The sequence below is a fragment of the Pan troglodytes genome, chromosome 8 (assembly GCF_028858775.2).
Source record: "Pan troglodytes isolate AG18354 chromosome 8, NHGRI_mPanTro3-v2.0_pri, whole genome shotgun sequence".
Classification (NCBI taxonomy): domain Eukaryota; kingdom Metazoa; phylum Chordata; class Mammalia; order Primates; family Hominidae; genus Pan; species Pan troglodytes.
Genome location: NC_072406.2, coordinates 61,151,722 through 61,175,127, shown reverse-complemented (window position 1 = coordinate 61,175,127; position 23,406 = coordinate 61,151,722). Strand labels below are relative to the sequence as shown.

General features: G+C 38.1%; 1 protein-coding gene across 12 annotated transcripts in view; it reads right to left on the bottom strand.

Moving 5' to 3' along the window:
- Positions 1 to 23,406, bottom strand: part of WDFY4 (WDFY family member 4) — a 298,286-nt gene that overhangs the window by 111,340 nt on the left and 163,540 nt on the right. For all 12 annotated transcript variants that reach the window (XR_010146870.1, XR_010146871.1, XM_016918236.4 and 9 more), the window contains one exon: positions 4,605 to 4,682. Coding sequence is in view for 10 of the 12 variants with exons in the window: in XM_016918236.4 (XP_016773725.4) it covers positions 4,605 to 4,682 (78 nt within the window). In the remaining 2 variants the exon portion in view is untranslated. The remainder of the gene's footprint in view (positions 1 to 4,604; positions 4,683 to 23,406) is intronic.

Genomic DNA, 23,406 nt, shown 5'->3' with positions numbered 1-23,406 from the left:
AATATTTTCAAGAGCTTAATGTGGTACCTTACTCAGCTTAAGTAATCAGTGTTATCACTGTGAATGAAGCTAATCCTATTTCAAAACAAGATCATTTTGTTTCTCTACAGTTCTTAAATTCATATCACAAACAGTGCTAGCATTTTATGTAGTACTCCAATTGGTTAATAAGAAACTCCAAGATGTACATTGTATTGCATGCCTCTAATCCCAGAGCTTTCAGAGGCCAAGGTGGGAGAATTTCTTGAGGCCAGAAGTTAAAGACCAGCCTGGGCAACATAGCAAGACCCAGTCTCTACAAAAAAATTAAAGAAATAACTGGGCATGTTAGTGCATGACTGTACTCTCAGCTATTTGGGAGGCTGAGGCAGGAGGATCTCTTGAGCCCAGGAGTTCAAGGCTTCTGTGGGCTATGATTTACATGACTGTACTCCAGCCTGGGCAACAAAGTAAGACCCTCCTTGTCTCAGAAAAAAAAAAAAAAAAAAGGGCCACTAGAAAAATAATGACTATCCAACTGACTATCCAAAGCTTTTTACAGAGACTTGGTCACATAGAATGAACACTCGTTTGGCAGAAATATTTCAGTTCCCTGGAGATTGTAGTGACATTTGTACTTTTGCATTTGTAGTAACATACGGAGCTTCATGGAGGATGAATAATCTCAAGCTATTGGGTTGTCCAGCCTTAGCTTCAAATTAGTTTTTTAAGAACACATATCCGGCCGGGCACAGTGGCTCATGCCTGTAATCCCAGCACTTTGGGAGGCCGAGGCAGGTGGATCATGAGGTCAGGAGATCGAGACCATCCTGGCTAACACGGTGAAACCCCGTCTCTACTAAAAAATACAAAAAATTAGCTAGGCGCGGTGGCAGGTGCCTGTAGTCCCAGCTACTCTGGAGGCTGAGGCAGGAGAATGGTGTGAACCCGGAAGGCGGAACTTGCGGTGAGCCGAGATAGCACCACTGCACTCCAGGCTGGGGGAAGGAGCAAGCCTCCGTCAAAAAAATAAAGAACACATATCCACCCCAAGCCACCTATGCAACCTGGAGATGCACAGCTCCCTGGGTCTTCATCACAGAGCACACATGTTGCCTTGAATATCTGTAGTCAGACAATGGTGTGATCCCTGAGAGAGATGTGATTATTTAGTCCATGATAGCAAGTTACAGGTGGCCCAGGGCAGAGGACGTCAGATGACTAAATAGCAAAAGTACTGAGTTTCCACACCTGCAAAGGTGCTCTGAAATGCCCATGTTTCTGCACAGTGTAAGGCCCTCTTTCTATTCAAACTGCAAGTGGGCCAAATGCCACACTTAAGGCCCACAGACTCACAGACAGGGATTCTGTTATGTTGGGGGACAACTACAATTTCTTTCTTTTTTTTTTTTTCAGAGACAAGGTCTTTTTCTCTGTCATACAGGCTAGAAGGCTAGAAAGCAGTGGCATGATCATAGCTCACTGTAACCTGTAACCTCCAACTCCTGGGATGAAGCAATCTTCCCACCCCAGCATCCTGAGTACCTAGAACTAAAGGTGCCACTATACATGGCTAACGTCTTTTTAACTACTTTTTTTTAGAGTTGGGGTCTCGCAATGATGCCCAGTCTGGCCTTGAGATCCTGGCATCAAACAATCCTACTGCCCAACCTCCCAAAGCACTGGGATTAGAGGCATGAGCCACCACACTTGACCAGTTATGATTTTCGAATCACAACAACCCTTGGGTAGCAACACTTAGATTAACCTTTGGAAACCCAGCCCTTCCCTACTTTCAGTCCCTGCTACTTCAGTGGGGTTGACCAGCCTTCAAAGATGAACACTTCACCCAAGTCTCTATAATCTGAGTTGTTATGAATGGTTATAGGATGGGCCCACAGGCACCACCCCCTAGGGCTGGGAATGGCACCCTCAGGAGCCCACACAGAGGAAGCAGAGCACGGAACTTGATCCAGCGCTGCTTGAATTCTGCGTTTCCCTGCATTCTTCAGTAAAACAAGACATTTTTTTTGTTGCCTAAGGCAGTCTGAGTTGAGTTTCCAATATTTGTAACTGAGAGAGCTGTGATAAATACTCAATGAGTAGATAGAGACTGAACAAGAAAAGAAAACTAGAGGCCCTAGAAGAGAGTGGGACAGAAGATAGTGGCCATTTCTGGGTTGTCAGGCATCTCACAAAGAACTCCAACCAGTAAAGACTGTGTAGGCAGGATAAGTCATTTCTGCAAATTATAATGAAGATTCAACATAAGAACTGGATGGCCTAAGTATGTAACAGACAGAGCAAGAGAGGCTGGGCCACAGAGAAGAGAACGAAGATAATGTGGACAAGGCAAAGGGGAATCTGAACAGGGCCAGACTGTAGAGGCAACTTTTTGTCAGAACTTCTGGATCAAAAAAAAAAATTTGGCTGATTGACTATTTGAATTGCAAGGTTTGCTGTTGATATAATAATGGGATATAATGATGCTTGGGTTAACTTCCAGGGCACTAGGCAATGATGCCTTGTCATGCTGGGGGCTGCTGCCATCTCCAGTCACCTCTCAGTTGTGGGTAAAGTGCCTGGTTAGAAAAGTCCTGCGTGGTGTGTTACTGGCCACCCTGTGGGCAAGGGCCCCTGAATCTCTCCTTCTTAGGAGGGCCTCATTTGGTGCACTTGGGAGAAGCTGTCTCAAAGGACGTGGCAGATTTCTTAAGCCTAATCTCTGTCCAGAGTTTGGAACTGACTTTTCTGGAAGTGGAATGGGCCTTTGTTGGGAAAGCATACTACCCCTTAAAAAAGCAGGGCAATGGTCCACATCCCATTATCTATGGCAGATGTTATTATATCTGCATTCTTTCAAATATCGAAACAACCTGTCTTAAATATTTAAATACTTGGAAAGTATCCTTGTGGATTAGCTTCCAAATGCTGATTTTCTCAAAAATACCTCAATCAACAGGAAAATTGCACAACTTTCTCAAGTCCTTTCTGAACTCCAGTCAGCCCTGCTGCTGAATATGAGACAGGCTAACCTTTCAGGTGGCTGGATCCCTTCCTTCTGGGCTGAGGGAGTTGCATCCTTCCCACAAGAACCTATAATCTCACAGATCTCAACAGAATTTCACAAAGTACCCCAGGGCATCTCTCCTGGCCATAACTGTATCTCCCAGGCTCTTCTAACCATTGGAGCAGAAATGGTTGCGCTCTAGATGAGATGCAGATTAGGAAGTTTAGATAAACCACATCCTCCATCTCAAAATGGTGCAGTGGTAATGAGGATGTCCACCAATAAAGGATGCAATCCTACAAGATTCGTCTTATTTCCCCCTCAGTGGCAATTAAATTTATCAGCCATATTGCTAGCCCTGAGTGAAATCTGTCAATCCATGTTGTGAGTCATTAACGTGCAATGGTCTGTCCAATAGGCACAGATGACACCCATATAGGCCAGCAAGACACCCTACCCAGCTGTGCAGCACAGTCAGCAATGTTGGAGTGGGGTAGATGCCCACAGAGAAAACCCTTGTCCAACCAGAGGGTCTGTGAAAGACCAGCTTGTGCACTCAGAAAAACTAGACATGCCTGCTGATCCCTCTGACTATCACAGCCATGATCACATCCTGTACACACCAAACCTCCTTCCTCACAAGTGTCGTGTCTGATAAGCTGCTGCTCCCATCACTCAGGAGAGCCTGGGAGGCTATGTTGCTAAGCTGTGTGTTTCTGGGGTTCAGGCTGCACATCCGTGAATGGGTCTTCCCAGGGGCATGTTGTGGGCTTTTAAGGGGGAAACTAGACAAGACAACTCAGTTTCAGATGATTAGTGCCTCTTCTGTTTCCTGGCACTGGGCACCATGTGTAAGCCGTCCTGATCCGTGGCCCACCCAGGGCACACTAATGGCTCCTTATACCCCATCGCTCCTTTCCCCATAGTAGAACATCCTATCATTGAGCTCATCACCATGTATTGTGGGCATTTCTTTACTCTGGGTTTCATCTACAAGTTTCAAACACCTTCAAGACACAGGAGTATCATAATCTCTGCATTTTTTAATACTTCACACTGTCTTTGGGACAAAGAAATTGCTGGGTAAATAATATATTCAACAGGGTTTTAAGACTGTATGTTGTGTTCTATCTTTAGCAATATGTTAAATTTTTATTAATAACAGTAACACCAAATAAAAATAAACTTCTTAGCTATTCTATAACCACACATGGGTTATCCATTCTCTATCAGTCACAGTCTGGGTGCTTCACACTTGCTTTTAAATCTTCACAGGTAGGAGGACTTATTCCAGCTTAGAGATGAGCACACAGAGGCTCAGACCACTGGCATAGAAAGGGGCAGACTTAGAATTCAAATAAAGCTCTGACTGGCATGAGAGCCAGTGTTCTTTGCCTAGATTGTACAGCAGTTAGGCCTAGATAGGTACTTTAAATATCTAAGCCTGCCCTTGTCAGTGGCAACCCATTGCATTTAGGATAAAATGCAAAACCCCAACATGGTGCAAGCCTGGTGGGCAATCCAGAACTTAAACCAAAGGCCCTTCCAATTATTTTTCAGGTTCAAGGTGGATTCCAGCTTGCTGTATAGAGAAAGCCTATGTTTTGTTTCTTACTTGCACATGGTCTTTGTATAAAGATGCATATAGCTCTTGTCCTCTTCTTCTGTAGTTCTCTATACATGACACAAAATCCTGGAGAAAGGAGAAAACAAGTCAGAGCTTAATGATAGTTGTGATTTTATTTTATTTTTTGAGACACAGTCTCATTCTGTCACCCAGGATGGAGTGCAGTGGCACAATCTTGGCTCACTGAAACCTCTGCCTCACAGGTTCAAGCAATTCTCCTGCCTCAGCCTCCCAAGTAACTGGGATTTCAGGCACCCACCACCATGCCTGGCTAATTTTTGTATTTTTAGTAGAGACAGGTTTCACCACATTGGCCAGGCTGGTCTTGAACTTCTGACCTCAGGTGATCCATCTGCCTCAGCCTCCCAAAGTGCTGGTATTACAAGCGTGAGTGATAGTTGTGATTTTAGATAAGAACGTCTCTATACTGACCAATTGAAAGAGGAAATAGTGGTTACAGAATTTGTTGGTCAAATGAGATTCATATAAATACAGGCTTCACCTATGCTGACACACTCACATATGAATACATTCACATACGTGTTTATGGGTTGCTTCCATCTCCATCTATGATGAACTAGCTTGCAGTAGCTCAACCTTCCTCCTAAGAATGACTGAAAAGACCTAGATTTGAACAATCTGCTCTAAGACAGCAGAGAGCTACCAAGAGAGCTGAATTTGAGAAGCCAAGATTCTGAAGAGGAATTCACTGAGGTGTGCCCAACATTTATGCTTTTTTCTATTTTTTGGACCTTGAGATACATGCAAATTTTCAAATAGCTCAAAAGGATGAGAAGCTGAGGCCACAAAACAAACTTCAGTAAATTTAAAAGGATAGACATAATACAAAGCATGTCTTTTAATCACAACGGAACAAAATTTGAAATCAATTAGCAGAAAGAAATTTGGCAAACTCAAAAATAAGTGTAGATTAAAAAGCACATTCCTAAATAACTAATGGGTTAAAGAAGAAATCAAAAGGGAACTTTTTGAGATGAATAAAAATAAAGACACAACATACCAAAACACGTAGGCTATAACTAAAGAAGAGCATAAAGGAAAACTCATAGTTATAAATGCCAATATTAAGAAAAAAAAGAAATACCTTAAATCAATATCTGAAACTTCCATCTGAAGACACTGGGAAAAAAAGAGCAAACTAAATCTAAAGCAAGTAGAAGGAAGGGGAAAATAAATATTAATGCAGAAAGTAATGAATTACAGAATATAAAAAAAAATAAATAAAATTAATGAAACTAAAATCTGATACTTTGGAAAGATCGATAAAATTGGCAGTCTTTAGCTAGGTTGATCAAGAAAAAAGAGAAAAGGCTTAAATTATTATACTAGGATCAGAAATGAAGGAGACAATACTACTGACCTTACTGAATTTTTTCAAAAGATTATAAAAAAATACTATAAATAATTGTATGCCAACAAATTAAATAGCTTAGATTAGATGAACAAATTCCTAGAAAGACACAAATTGCCAAAACTGACTCAAGAAGAAATGGACAATTGGAATAGATCAATAACAAGAAAATAAATTGAATTAGTAAAACAACAACAACAACAAAACCTACCCACAAGGAAAAGCCCAGCCCAGGCCCAGATAGCTTCACTGCTGAATCCTAACCACCACTTAGTGAAGAATTCACGGCAGTTTTTCAAAAACTCTTCCAAGAATTAGAAGAGCAAGGGACACTTCCCAACACATTCTATGGGACCAGTTATTTCCCTGACACAGAAAACAGACAAAGGCTTTACTAGAGAACTACAGACCAATATCTCATATAAATATTAATGTAGAAATCCTCAACAAAATATCAACAAACTGAATCCACCAACATATAAAAAATTATATACCATGACCAAGTGAGATTTAGCCTAGTAATGCAGAGTTGGCTTAACAACTGAAAATAATTAATGTACTACACCACATAATAGAATAAATAACAGAAACCATGTAATCATTTCAATAGACATTTAAAAAAATTGACAAAAATTTAAAACCCTTTCATGACAAAACAAAAAGTCAACCAACTGGGTGGGGAAAAAGAATTTTCTCAATCTCATAAAGGGTAACTACAAAAAGTCCACAGCCAACATTATACAACATTATACTTGGTGGTGAAGGACTGAATGTTCCTTAACATCAGGAACAAGACAAGGATGTCCACTCTCAACACTTCTAGACAGCAATGTACTGAAGGTTCTAGACAGGACAACCAGACAAGAAAAAGAAATAAAAGGCATTCAAATTGAAAGAGAAGAAAAACACCTCTGTTCACAGATGGCAGGATTCTATACATAGAAAATCCCAAATATTCCATAAAATAACTACTAGAACCAATAAATAAATTAAGCAAAATTTCAGTGTACAAGATCAAAACACGTAAATCAGCTGTGTTCCTATCCACCACTAATAAACAATCCAAAAAATAAATTAAGAAAGCGATTCCTCTTATAACATTATCAAAATAATGAAATGCCTAGGAATATATTTAACCAAGATTAAAAACTTGTACACTGAAACCTATAAAATATCACTGGAAGACCTAAATTAATAGAAGATATCCCATATGTATGGTAACAAGTTCTTATATTGTTAAAATGTCAATACTACCTAACATAATCTACAGAATTAACAATCCCTATCAAATTCCAATGATCACTCTTTTTTGCAAAAATTGAAAAGTCAATCTTCAAGATCATATGAAATTACAAGGGACCTCCAAAACCAAAACAATCTTAAACAAAATAAAGAATGTAGAAAGACTTATAGCTCCTGATTTCAAAACTTACTGTAAAGCAATGGCAAACAGGGCAGTGCAGCACTGGCATAAGAATAGATATATACATCAATGGAATAAAATTGAGAGTCCAAAAATAAAACAATTTGTCTATATTCAATTAATTTTTTACAAAGGTGCCAAAACTATACAATGGGGAAAGAATAGTCTTTTTAACAAATGGCGATGGAAAACTAAATAGCCATATGCAAAATAATGAAGTTAAACCTTTACTGCATAACATACAAAAATTAACTTAAAATGAAACAAAAACCTGAATAGAAGAGCTGAAACTATAAAACTCTTAGAAGAAAACTTAAAAGTACATCTGCATGATCTCAGATTTGGCATTTGTCCGATTTAGATTTTGGCACCAAAAATAAAAGCAACAGTGAAAAGTGATATGGTTAGGCTTTGTGTGCCCACTCAAATCTCATCTTGAATTGTAATCCCCCAAATCCCCATTATTTCCACGTGTCAAGGGGGAGACCAGGTGGAGGCAACTAAATCATGGTGTGGTTTCCCCCATGCTGTTCTTGTGATAGTGAGTGAGTTCTAACGAGATCTGATGGTTTATAAGGAGCTCTTCCCCACTTTGCTCAACACTTCTCCTTCCCACCACCTTGTGAAGAAGGTGCCTTGGTTCCTCTCCGCCTTCTGCCATGATTGTAAGTTTCCTGAGGCCTCCCCAGCCATGCCAAACTGTGAGTCAATTAAACCTCTTTTCTTTATAAATTACCCAGTCTTGGGCAGTTCTTTATAGCAATATGAAAACGGACTAATACAAAAAGGATAAGTTGGACTTCACCAAAAGTAAAAATTTGTGCTTTGAAAGACACTATTAGAAAGTAAAAAAAGACCCACAGAATGAAAAAAAAAATTATAAATTACATGTCTGATAAGGGACTCATATCTAGAATATACAAAAATACTTAGAGATCAATAATAAAAAGAAAAATAATCCAATTTAAAAATGGACACTGGATCCAAAAAGACTGATCTTCAAGGAAGATATTCAAATGGCTAATAAGCAGGTGAAAAGGTGCTTAGTGTCTTTTGTCATCAGAGAAATGCAAACTAAAACTCACAATGAGATCAATGATACAGCCAACCAAGTAGGATGGTTAGAATCAAAACTTTAGATAATAACAAGTTTTATTGAGAGTATGGATAAATAGAAACTCTCATACACTGTTGGTGGGAATGTAAAATGGTGTAGAATTTTGGAAAACATTCTGAAAGTTATTCAAATGATTAAATAAAGTGTTGTCATTGACTCAGCAATTCCATTCTCAGGTATACACCCAAGATAAAAATTGTGTCCAACTGAAACTTATACATGAATGTTTATAGCAATATTATTCATAATAGCCAAAAGTTGGAAACAACCTAAATGTCCACCAACTGATGAACAAATAAACAAAATATGGTCTGTCTATATGATGCCATATAATTTAGTCATAAAAAAGAATGATGTATTGACACATGTTATAACATGCATGAGCCTTAAAAGCAACATCCTAAGTGAAAGAAGCTAATTTCAAAAGCCCAAATATTATATGATTCCATTTATATGAAATGTTTATAGAGGAAGTATATTAGTGATTGCTTAGGACTAGAGGGATGGGGGATAGAAGAGTGATAGCTAGAGTATGCAGTATCTTTCTGAGGTTATAAAATGTTATAAAATTGATTACAGTGATGGTGGCACATATCTGGGAATATACTATAAACCAGCAGTTCTCAACTTTTTTGGCAGCAGGGACTGGTTTTGTGGAAGACAATTTTTCCATGAACCGGAGGTGAGGGGTTGGAGGAAGATGGTTTCAGGATGATTCAAGTACATTACATTTATTATGCACTTTATTTCTATTATTATTACATTGTAATATATAATGAAATAATTATACAACTCACAATAACATAGAACAGCCTTGAGCTGTTTCCTTGCAACTATATGGTCCCTTCTGAGGGTGATGGGAGACAGTAACAGATCATCAGGCATTAGATTCTCATAAGGAGAACACAACCTAGATCCCTGGCATGTGCAGTTCACAATAGGCTTTGTGCTCCTATGAGAGTCTAATGCCACCACTGATCTGACAGAAGGCAGGGCTCAGATACTGGGCCCATGGCCTGGGGGTTGGGGATCCCTGCTATAAACCATTTAATTGTTTACTTTAAATAGGTGAATTGTATGTTATATGAATTACATATAAATAAATCTGTTTAATAAAAAATATTTAGGGAAAAATAAAATCCAGAGTCTCATAACATAGACTCACATCAAGAATCAGGAAAATCTCAAACTGAGTAAAGGAAGACAATCAACAGATGCGTACAGTGAGATAACAGAAGTGTTAGAACTATTTGACAAAAATTTTAAAGCAGCCATCATAAAAATGCTTCAACAACTACAAATTTAAAACATTCTGAAACAAATTTTAAAAAATTAGGGAGCCTCTGTTAATAAATAGAACACCTTATCAGATAAATAGAAGATATAAAGAGGAACCCAGTGTAAAACAGCAGAATGCAAGGGACAAAGGGAAGAATCAGTGAACTGGACAATAGAACAATAGCAAGTAGCTATTCTGAACAACAGTGAGAAAGTAGAATGGAAAAAATGAACAAAGTCTTAGCGACCTATAGGACTATAACAAAAGATTTAATCTTTGTGTCATCAGAATCCCAAAAAGAATGGATAAAGTGGGTGGTGCCTGAAACTTACTAAAAAAAATGGCTGAAAAAATCCCCCAAATGGCAAAAGATATAAACCTACAGGCTTCAGAAGCTAAGCAAATTCCAAACAAGATAGACTCATAGAAATCCATGTCAAGACACATTATAGTCAGACTTCTGAAAACTAACACAAAGAAAAAAATCCTAAACACAGGAAGAGAGAAACAACACCTTACCTAGAGGAGAAAGTATTTAATTAACAGTGATTTTTTTCATCAGAAGCCATGGAGGCCAAAAGGAAGTGGCACAGTATTTCTCAAGTGCTGAAAATAAAGAACTGTCAACACAGTATCCTATATCCAGCAAAAATATCCCTTTGGATTAAAGGGTAAATTAACACATTCTAAGATAAAGGAAAATTAAGAGAATTTGTCACCACCAAAGCTACCCTATAAGAATAGTTAAAGGAAGCTCTTTAAACAGAAGGTAAATGATAAAAGAAGGAATCTTGAAATACCAGGAAGAAAAAAGGAATATAGTAAGCAACATAAATATGGGTAGATACAGTATACATCCTTTTCCTCTTGAGACTTCTAAATTATTAGTGATGGTTAAAACAAAAATTATAACACTGTCTGATTTTATAACACTGTGTGATTTTAAACAAGTGTAGAGAAAATATTTAAAACTATTACATTATAAATGGAGAGTAATACCTAGAGCAGCAACTAAAAAACCTACACAGAGAGATACACTCAAAACACAATAAATAAATCAAAATTTAATTCCAAAAAAATGTTCAAGTAACCCACATTGGTAGCCAACTTCACCCAACAAGACAACACACATTCTTTTCAATTGCTCTCAAAACATACACAAAACATCTTGGGCTATAAAAAAAAAATCCAAAAAATTAAAATAAACAAAAACATGCAGAACGTGTCCTCGATACATAATTGAATCAAACTAGAAATTAGTAACAAAAGGATAACAAGAAATCCTCAAACTCTTAGGAACTAACAGTAGACTTTAATCTGTGTCAAAAAAGAAGTCTCAAAGTAAATTTTTAAAAAAATACATTACATTTAATGAAACTGAAAATAGAAAATATCAAAATTTGTTTTATGTAGCTAAATCACTATTGAGAGGAAAATATGTGGCAAAAAAGCATAATTACAAAAGAGTAAAATTATGTTATAAACTGAATGTGTTCCCCCAAATTCACATGTTAAAATCCTAACTCCCAACATAATGGTATTAAGAGGTGGGACATTTGGGAAGTGATTAGGTTTGATGCTGCCATGGGGTAGACCCCCATGATGGTATTAGTGTCCTCATAAGAAAAGGAAAAGACACCAGAGCTTTCTCTCTCCACCATGTGAGGATACAGCAAGAAGGCAGCCTTCAGTAAGCCAGGAGGGGAGCCTTCACCAGGGAGACAATTAGCCGGCACCTAGCTCTCGGACTTCCCAGCCTGTAGAACTGTCAGAAATAAGCCAGCCTGTGGGTAGTAACTTGTAATAGCAGCCTGAGCTGATAAGACAAATTCTCAAATAAATAATCTAAATGCCTACTCAAGGAACTAGAAAAAAGTGAAAAATAAACCCAAAGCAAGCAGAAGGAAGGTCATAATAAAGAGCAGAAATCAATGAAATTAAAAACAGAAAAGCAGAAAAATGATTGAAACAAAAACCTGTACTTTGAAGAGATAAAATTTACAAACCTTTAGAAACACTAACATAGATGAAAAAAGAAATGACACAAACTGCAATTCTCAAAAATGAAACAGGGGCTATTTCTACTGACCTGGCAGGCATAAAAAGTAAGGTAATACCATGAACTGTACACACATCAGTGTGACAATTTAGATGAAATGGATAAATTCTTTGCCAAACACAAACTACCACGACTCATCCAATATGATAGATCATTGGCATAGCCTTATAGCTGCTATAAAAACTGAATTCCTAATTTTTAAAGTCTCCAAAAATAAATTGCCATATCCACATATTTTCACTTGAAGGTTTTATTAAAAATTTAAAAAGAATTAAAATCAAATTTACAAAATATAATCTAGAAAATAGAGTAGGAGATGATATTTTCCAGTTAGTTTTATGATGCTAACAATAGTCTGATAACAAAACCAGACAAACAGTACGAAAAAAGAGAAAACTATTTGTTCACGAATAGGTGCAAAATTTCTTATATTAACAAACAGAATTCAAGAACACCCCAAAACACTAATATACAATGGCCAAGTGGGATTTATTCCAGAAATGCAAATCTGACAAATATCCAAAAAGTAATCAATCAATCTAATTCACCATTTTAGCAGGTTAAAGAAGAAAATCGCATGGTCATATCAAGTGATACAGGATAACATTCGATAAAATTTAACACCTGTTTATGATAAAACTCTCAGTAAACTGGGAATAGGTATAAATGTTTTTAACTTGATAAAGGGCATCTACAAAAACTCTACAGCTAACATCTTATTTAGTGATAAATAATGAATACTTTCACTCTAAAATTGGAATAAAGAGGTCTACTTTCACTGCTTTTATTAAATATAGTGCTAGAAGTTCTATGCAGTGCAATAAGGCAAGAAAAAAAGTAAAAGCCATACAGATTGAAAATAAATAAATAAAATTGTCCCTATTTGTAGATACCCTGATTCTGTTGAATTCCTAAGGTATTTACAACAAAGCAAAACAAAACAAAATTCAATAAGGTAAATACTCAAGGTATTTACAAAAAAAATGCGGTCACAGGATATAAGATCAACACACAGATAATAACTGTATTTCAAAATATTAGCAATGAACACATGGATGCTGAAATAAAAAACAATATCATTGTCAATTTCTTGAAAATAATGAAAAACTTAAGTGTAAATCTAATAAAACACATATAGGATGCATATGTCGAAAACTATGAAATGCAGATGAAAGAAATAAAAGATGATCTGAATAAAGGGAAAAACATATCATGTTCATGAATTGGAAGACTCAACCTACAAATATGTCATTTCTTCTCAAATTGCTAAGCATGTTTAATAAAATTCTTATTAAAATACCAGCAAGGCTTTTTCTAGATACAGACGAGTTTCTAAAACTGGTGTCAATTGGAAAAGGGACTAGGAGAGTTAAAACAACTTTGAAAACTAAGAGTAAAATGAGAGGAATCATTCCACCTGATTTCAAGACTTATTATACTCATAGTTACAGTAATTGAGAATGTGCGGTACTGAGAGAGGAATAGACATATAGATTAGTGGAACAGAAGAGAGAATCCAGAAATAATCCACACATGAATGCCCAACTAATTTTTGACAAAGTTGCAAAAGCTATTCAACAGATAGCTTTTCAGCAAATGGTGTTGGAGCAATTGGATGTCCATTGCCCAAAAAATGAACCTAAGTCTCCTACCTTATACAAAATTTAATTCAAAATGGACCACAGACTTTAATGTAAAACATAAAACTATACATATTTTAGGAAAAAATCTTTCATATCTAGGGATAAGCAAAGAGTTCTTAGATTTTATATTAAGACTGCCATTTGTAAAAAGAAAAATTAATGAATTGGACATCAACATTAAAATTTTGCTCTGCAAAACCATGAGAACAGAACACTATGACAATCTACACTCTGAGAGAAAATATTTGTAAGACACATATCCATCAAAGGATTAACATCTAAAATATATGAAGAACTCTTAAAATTCAACAAGTAGGCTGGGTGTGGTGGCTCACACCTGTAATCTCAGCACTTTGGGAGGCTGAGGCAGGTGGATCACCTGAGGTCAAGAGTTCAAGACGAACCTGGCCAACGTGGTGAAACCTTGTCTCTACTGAAAATACAAAACAGTTAGCCACGCATGGTGGCAGGTGCCAGTAATCCCAGCTACTTGGGAGGCTGAGGCAGGAGAATCGCTTGTACCTGGCAGTGGAGGTTGCAGTGAGCCGAGACTGCACCGTTGCACTCCAGCCTGGGCAACAAGAGCAAAACTCCATCAAAAAAAGAAAAAAAAAATCAACAAGTAAAAAACAAAAAATATCATCAGAAAATGTACAAAAGATGTGAACAAACATTTTACTAAAGAAGATATAAAGACCTTAGTACACTTTGTTCCACCCAGCTCACCCATCTAGATGGATATAGAGACTTTAATATTAATGCCTTTTAATAATAGACTGGCTAAATAACTTATATTTATATATTGAACATACTAATGATTCTCAAAATGTTGTCAATAAATTTCTAGGGATTCCTGAGACCTTTTCAGAGGCCATGTGAAATTAAAACTACCTTCAAAATACTATGACGTTTTTGCCTTTTTTTTCCCCTGTGTTGAAATTGCATTGAAGGCCCCAAAAAGCAATAGTAAACAAAACTAATACCTTGGCACAAATCAAGACATTGGCACCAACTGTATAAAAATCATCATGTATATTCCCCACCACCAAGAGCTTATAGGAGGAAAAAAAAAGCTATTTTCACTTAAGAATATCTTCGATGAAGCAGTACAAATTATTAATTTTATTAAATCTCAACCCTGAATACGCTTCTTTTAATAGTTTGTGTGATAAAATGAGAAGTCTGCATAAAGCATTTCTGAATACCAAAAAAAAATGTGATGGTTGTCTCAAGGAAAAGCATGTGCATAACTGTTAGTTCTGTGAGCCGAACTAGCTGCTTCTCTCAGAGAACATCATTTTTATCTGAACAAATGACTGGCAGACAAAATGACAGTTATTGGCATGAGTATTTGGCAGCTATTTTCTTGAAAGTGAGCAAAGTAAACCTGTCATCTCAAATGAAACAACTGACAGTATTTGCTGCCAAAGATAAAATTTGAGCAAATTTTAGAAAAATCAAGCAAATACTAGAATTTTGGAGAATTTGTATCTGTGTGACTCTGTGAGCTTTACAGTGTCCCAGTAGCTAAGAGTTTTTCTGGTAAGAGTGGTGTTAACTTCAGCATAATTTTTCTATATTGCATAATAAAATGTGTCAACAATTGGGAGATCTACATAACTCAGGGAACCAATATTTCCCATATATGCTATCTGTATGTTCTAATGCATGTTACAAAATAATGTATGGGTTAAAATATTCACTCAAAGTGCAAGATAGATCAACACATTTTAACGTAACAGAGTACAAAAATGTTACTGATAGAGTTCAAGTGTCCTTTAAGAAGTTACTACTTGTTGAGTTTTGGTATAGTATCAAAGAAAAATATAATTCCCTTAAACCTCCATTGGCACGTGTATACCTATGTAACAAACCTGCATTTACTGCACATGTACACCAGAACTCCAGAACTTAAAGTATAATTAAAAAAAGAAGAAAAAAAGAATCAGAAGAAAATTGAGCCTCACATAGACGTAGTTGAAAAATAGAGGAGTATTTTAATAGTCTTTTCAGATAACTGGATATTTTTCTTGAATACTCTTATCAATCTGACAGGTAGTATCTGGTTAGGTAAGTTGAGATGTGGAATCTGAAACAATATCAATCAACTTTTCATATTCTGTTGTATTAAAATACAGTGGCTATCTCACAAAAAAAGACTTTTAAAATACTACTTCCTTTTCTAACTGCATATCTGTGGGAAGTCAGATATTCTTCATCTATTTCAAAACATACTACAACAGATTGAACAAAGAAACAGATATAAGAACTCAGCAATTTTCCACTAAGTCCTACCAATATTAAAAATATTTTCAAAAATATAAAACAATACCACTTTTCTTACATTTTTTGTTTTAAAAATATAGTTACAATAGTCTCTCCTTACCTTCAGGGGACACGTTCCAAGATATTCCAAGAATGCCTGAAACCACAGATAGTACTGAACCATATATATACTGTTTTTCTATACATACATACCTATGATAAAGTTTAATCTATAAATTAGGCACAGAAAGAGATTAACAATAATAGTTAATAATGAATGGAGTAATTATAGTAATATACTGTAACAAAAGTTATAAAACTTATAAGTTATTTCTGAGATTTTTCTACTTAATAGTTTTGGACCATGGTTAACCATGGATAACTCAAACTGCAGAAAGCAAAACTGTGAGTAAGAGGGGACTACTGTACTCATTCAAAATGTTATGTTTACACATAATGGGTCTATTATTTCTATTATTAATTTAAAATAAATTAGCACAGGCATCATTTAAAAAATTGTTTTAATTTATAATATAGTAACTATCAATAGATAAAATATACATAAGCCAAAGCTCTTTGGAGTCCTTAATAATTTTTAAGAAAGTGAACAGGCCTTGAGACCAAAAAGTTTGAGAACTGTTGCCCTACCACTGTGAAAACAAATGAACCACTACTACAGATAAATCTTACAAACATAATTTGCTGTGAAATAAGCCAGACCAAAGAGTATATGCTATGTTATTTCATTTATATAAAATTTAATATATGGAAAACTAATTTATGATATTAGATACTAAAAGAGGGACTACTTTGGGGGAAGAAGGTAATAGAGACTGGAAGGAGGCATGGAGTCAGGGATGCTACTGGGGTATCATTAATGGTGATTACATGTTCACTTTGTTAAAATTCTTAAATCTGTATATTTATGATCCACTTTTTCCCTATGTATATTATCCTCCAATAAAATTAAAAAGTGTTTATTGGCAAACACTAAAAAATATAAAAACAATATCATTTTAAAAACCCAGTTACTGTTTTGGAATAAAGGGAATAGGGTGATTTCATTCTTTTTCTTTCCTTTCATTTTTTTTTTTGTTTGCAATTTTTTTCAATATTGCTGTTACATTGTTTATACATATTTAAAAGTAAAACAATCATTATGAGCATTACAAGTGACATAAAATGCTGAAAAATTTGACTCATTCTACATCTAAGGCAAAAGCCCAGACTTTTTTCTATTATGGTACTTTGGAGACATGCAGCACAAATACAGAACTCTTAGGGGACCTTGGATGCAAAGCAGCTGCCTTCAGAGAAATGGGGTATCTTGCAGCAGAGGGATAGGCCTTGTCATGATGACACCCACGGGTTAAGTGGGCCCAAAGTGGGGAGGTTCAGTCAGCCCAACTTCAGTGTGATAATAGGAAAAGACCTTCATGTTCTGAGCACTACAGAATAACAGTGTGGGAGGCAGAAAGCGCAGAAATCCAGACACCTTAGTTTTTGGTTCTTAGTAGTCACATTACAGGAGAGATCACTCAATCTTTCTGAAACTTTACTTATCAACAATAAAATGAGTTTACTAGGACCTCTCTTGTCTATTGTGCAGAGATGTTATGAAGCTAGGATGAGACAGTAGAATGAAAATATTTTGTAAACTGCAAGGGATCGCCTAGCGAGACTGTTGGGGTATAAAATATTGAAGTCATTAATAAGATCAGTTAAAAAAAAAAAAAGACTTAGGGCTGGGTGCAGTGGCTCATGCCTGTAATCCCAGCACTTTGGGAGGCCGAGGTGGGTGGATCGCTGGAGCTCACGAGTTTGAGACCAGCCTGGGCAACAAGGCAAAACCCCGTCCCTACAAAAAAAATACAAAAATTAGCTGGGCATGGTGGTGTACACCTGTGGTCCCAGCTACTCAGGAGACTTAGGTAGGAGGGTGGCTTGAACCCTGGAGGTAGAGTTGCAGTGAGCTGAGATCACACCACTGTACTCCAGCCTGGGCAATAGAGCCAGACCTTGTCAAAAAAAAAAAAAAAAAGACTTAGATTGTCTCCTAAAAATTAAAATTAGCACTTAAAGAAAATGCTCTATGAGTTTGGTTATAAACATCTTCATACTTCAAAGAAATACCTTTTCTACAATAGCTGCAGTCCAGAATTGGTTATACTCTGGCTCAGATTCTCCATTCCAGGGTTCAAAGTTACTCCCTGTTGTTAAGTTCTGCAAACATTCATTGATCACTTACTATTTTCCAGGCACTAGATTACGAAGATGAACCCCACACCTGGCTTTGTAGAGCCTAACGAACAGACAGATAGCTATGAGCTAACACGGTCAATGCTGAGGCAGATATGACACAGTGACACGGGTACAGTGAGGGAGGCTCACAGAAGAGGGGACTGGTATGACCCAGTGTTCAGAAGGTTGAGATGTTGCTTTAGCTGAATCTTGAATGAGAGCTTTCCAACAGAAGCCTGATTTGGTTCCATTTTCTAATTTTAGCATTTTTTGATTTAATATTTTTGATACCTTATACCAACAGTAATTTGGAGAATTGATTTAATGAATGCAAGCCTGGAAGCAAGGCACTCTCTTAGGACAGTGTTATGACAGCCCAGGTGAGAGTTCACATGGTGGACTCAGTATTGCGGAAGAATCCCACTCAAGAACCATCTGGAGAGTAAGTTGGTAGGAATTGTTGATCGCATTAGAGGGCAAGAATTACTGCCAAATTTCTGGTTTGCTTAATTGAATGGATTAAATTAGACAAACTAAGAAAAGTTAAGAGATCACAAAAATAAGAGCAAGTTTGTGTGACATGAAGACATTTTGAATTTGAAGTGTCAGTGGCACAGCGGGATATATCTAGAAGAAAGCTCAGGAGAGGGGTCCACAGTCATGTGGACTTGTGAGTCATTAGCAACCAGGCGACAGAGACTCCTGAGAGATAATAAGATCCCTCAAGGAGAGTAAGGACAGACAAGGTCAGAAAACTGGAGAATACCAGCAAAATTTAGGCCAGGAGGAGAAGGGTTAGAGCAGCTTGGGGAAAATCATGAAAACCAAGGGTGGTTTAAACATGGTAAATGCATCAGAGAAGCCCGGTGAGATGAGGCCTGAAAATATTCACTGGGTTTGGCTGTAGAAATTGGTCTTCGGTAATTTCTGCAAGAATCATTTCAGAGGAGTGATTAAACAACAATGGGTCAATTAAAGATTTAGAGATAAGGACATGAAGACAGAGCATACAGTATATTAGAGGCTGAGGGGAGCTTGGCAGTGGACAAGAGAAGGTCAAAAAGCAAAGGAAACAGAAAGGAACTGAGGGTTCAGGTTCTACAAGGGAAGAAAATAAGGATGGGACACAGCCCATGAAGCGGCTGACTTGAGTGATGAGGACGGGAGAGGCTGTTCAGGCCAGGAGCTTGTAGGGAGGGCTTGAAGATGGCTGCAGATGGGGATGAGGCTGTAGCTGGTGCATGGAGAGTGAGATGGTTCACACCTCATGGCTTCCGTTTCTAGAGTGGAGTAGGAGGCAAAATGACTGCTTCTCCTGAGAGCTGAGCAGCATCTTGAACAGAGTGGTGAATGCTTGGGAGAATGGAACAGGGAACAGACCCAGAGCACATCAGTGGATTATCTAAGAGTCTTGAAAACCCAAATATATATCATCCCTTGGTCTGTTCTCTCAACATTACTTTCAATTAACTAACAGGCACAGGGCACTTCACGACTGACAAAGAAGTTATGCATGTGCACATTTAAAATTTATCCTTCTGACAAATTTATATGATTACTATCATTTTACAGGGGAAGATATCGAGGTCAAGTGAGGATAAGTGACTCTGTCAATACAGGAAGTGGCAGAGTCGGAAGATCAGTCTTTGGACTCTGTCACTATGGGCGTCTGTCTCTCATGCATTTCCACCCGGTGTATCTCCACCTTCCCACTGGCCTTTGAGTCCTTTGTGCCCTGGAAAGTTGTCATACTCAGGGAAGTGGAGACAGGAGGAAGGAGATTTGGGTCAGGTCAAGGGCAGAGGCCCATCTGCCTAGACAGCAGTGAATGTAGCACATCGAGCAGGGACAGATTCAGAGCAGAGTGCTGCATTGCTTATTGGAACTAAATAGCATTTGCTTAGCAACTGCCAGCACATTAAAGAGTTTGAGAACCTTTGGAGTAGAACAAAGGGCCTCTAAGAGCTGTTTGGAGATTTGGGAGGCAAAGCGGGTCTAGGCCCTTCTCTCCCAGTGCCTCCTCAGGGCCTTGGCTGCAGGACACAAGTCAGAACTTGGAATGGGAAATTGGGCACATCTCCATGGAGGGTCACTTCTAAGTGGGCTCACCAAAGCTTGGTGGTACCCACCTTTGCCTGGGGCACCCTAGGGCTGGCCAGCTGCTGGTGACACTACTGACCAAGCTGTCCCGCAGGAAACACCCGCTAACCACTGATGACAGTCATTACACTTGTTTGTTTAAAGCATCATTAGTCCTGTAATCACAGTTGTGTGGCCTCACAAAAATGAGAAAGGCCGATATCTGAAGGCAGCAGATCAGATCCTGCTCAGCAACTTGATGCCACGATGACAGTTACGGGTCCTGGCCACTTCAGCCACGCACTACATGTCAGGCCTGGGACTAAACTCAGAGGGGAGGGACGCCGAGTCCTCACCTGCACTGTATTGGCCATGAACGGACATGTGATTACCATTTCATCCTTTGACTCACCTTTCTTACTGCCATTAATTTATCCCAAGGAAATCATAAGATATTTGCACAAATAGTGGACATTTTTCACCATCCCTGTTGATAGCAGCACAAAATGAAACAATTTAAGCATCCACACATGGAGGAGGGTCCATCCTGTGATAGAATGCTATGCAGTCAGCACAAATCAAGCTCTCATCAACGGCTGCCCCCAGTCTTGCAGCACCTCGGCATCCTCTTTGGGTGGACACCATCCTGACCCTAGATGGATGACTTGAATAGTGGGGCAAAGTCTGGATTTCAGTCTCCTTTTTCTATTCTGGCCAGATGCCCTTCCATACAACCTACCTAATCATTCACAGCAGCCCTGGTATCAAAAAGGACCTATTGATGGGCACCAGGTTCTTGCTATATCAAGATTTTAAAAGGAGAATAGAAAACAGTATGCTTATAAGAACAAGAATTAAATCTGTGTATATTTGCCTAGGAAAGAAAAACTAACAGAATATACAATGTGCTGGCCATTAGTATTGTTTGTCAAATATTTCCAGGCCTTTATTCCTATAGGTAGTGGCATGATGAAGCTTCCTGCTACTTTTGATCTTGGTGAGGCCAGGGAGAGATGTGAAGAAGCTTGACAGCAATCTGCTAATCTCTCTTTTCCAGCTCTGTGTGGCAACACTCAATGTTCTAGATAGTGGCTGCACCATGAGCCAGTGTCGCTGAGTGAGAATAAGGTATACAGAGTCTCGGGCCAACACTCAGGGTACTCATAGCACAAGTGAGAAATAAGCATTTGCTATTTTAGGCCAGTTAGACTTGGGAGTTTTTGTTACTGTAACATAACCTAATACTTTCTGAGTAATACACACACCAAAAATGTTAGAAAGGGTTATAGTGGAATTGCATTAAAACATAATTGTGAGCAGAAAAAAGGAGATCAAGAGAGTTACAGGGAAAGCACATATGAGATCAGTTAAATACTATGAGAAAAAAGCTGGAACCATTTGAACAAAAAGATAAGTAACTTAATGTGCTTAATGGATGACAGCCCAAATTACAAAATAAATATGAATGAATCTCTACTGACATAAATAAGATTGAAGAAATAAATACAGAAGAAGAGACAAAACTTCCTTAGAGAAGAATTTTAAATTATATATGTAGATAATCCTCTTCCAGACATTGGAGCTTAATTGCTCACACCCCTTGAAGGTGGTATGGACTTAGTGACTTGATTCCAAAGAATCAAGTGTGGAAAGGCAGAAACAGTAACTTTACCATAGAGGAATCTGACAGACACCACCTTAACTCCATGATAAGGGTTAACATCAGCAGTGATGACATTATATGGACATCGTGTATCCCCTGATATCATGTGGAAAGAAGGGCATATCACTTCTGTGGTTGTCCTTCCAAAGACCCATAACCCCAGGATAATCATGAAAAAAGCATGAGGCAAACCAAATTGAGGGGCATTTTACAAAATATTTGACCATACTCAAAGCTGTCAAAGTCACAAAAAACAGGGAATATCTGAGAAATTGTCACAAACCAGAGAAGACTAAGGAGATAAGATAACTATATGTAAGTGGTACCCTGGATTGAATTCTGGGTTAGCAGATAAAAATGATGAAATTAAAATAAAGTCTGATGTTTTGTCAACAGTAATGTAACAATGTCAATTTCTTAGCTTTGACAAATGTTTCATGGTAATAAGATGTTAACAATAGGGAAAACTGGGTGGGGAGGACATGGAAGTAGTGAATGTGAATGTGGAAAGTATCCCAAAATTAAAAATGATTTTCTAAATCACAATGGGAATTCACCCAACCCTCCATCCTAACCCCCACTGTGAACCTGGGATGGAGAATGGGAGTCTCTGCTCCCTGAGGGAGACGCCATTCCACAGGCTCTCTTGGCTGTCAACAGCTCGTTGTATTAAATGTAATTCTCCTGTTTAAAAACAATAATTTTGGGGGTAAATCTTGTCCGCTGAAATTGCACAAGCCAGTCACTTCATCTGGTACTTAAGAAAGAAAGACTGATTGATGTACAAAATGGTGGAAAAGCTGCCTGGTGGATGTGCAGGATGGTGCAGAATTCACCAAACTGGAGATGGTCGTGTATTCTATGGATAGTTTGAGGGAATGTCGAGTATTGCTGACAACTTGATTTCCATTTTATAAATAGACTTTAGAACTTAACCCCATATATTATGTGACTCCATAGGTTGTCTTCTTTATTATTTTTTTAAGGTTTCTGTGTATTCATTAACCAAAAAATCCATAAAGGAAAGCAATGGTCATGCTGCTTGATTTTAATGTCAACTCCAGATTCCTTTAGCATCTGATTCTCCCTGACCAAAGACAGATTCCAGTTAAACTCAGGGGATCCCCCATCCATGGAGGGCAGAGTGAAACTGCTGCCAAGGTAGATACTACCCCCAGAGATCCCAAGTTCTCACTGGTCATTCTCACTGGACGCAATGGTAACCCACTTGCCATCTGTCCTGCACCAGTGCTGGCTAAAAGGATGAGGGATTTGGTGACCACAGTCGTAGCAGTGAGGAACAGAGGAGCCACACCTGTGTGAGCACTCTGGTTATCGTGTAAACTAACTGTTGTCATGAACATTCTCTTTCCCAGCTCGCCTCCTCGGGGTGCCACAGCAGTAGGTAAGCTCTGCAGGGGCAGCATTCTGTGTCGCCGTGAGGGGCTTCCCCACCAGCCCGCCAAAATCAGCTCCTCAAGGTCATGATTCAGGGCTTCCCAAGTGGAGGCAGTGATCAAACTTTGAGGGATTGAAAAGAACTTCACAGACCTTCCTCACTCACTGGGGCCAAAATCGCCACAGCTGGTCACCCCTGCCCAGAGTAAAATACCCCAGGGGTCAGGATTAAAGAGACCCAGCATGACCTG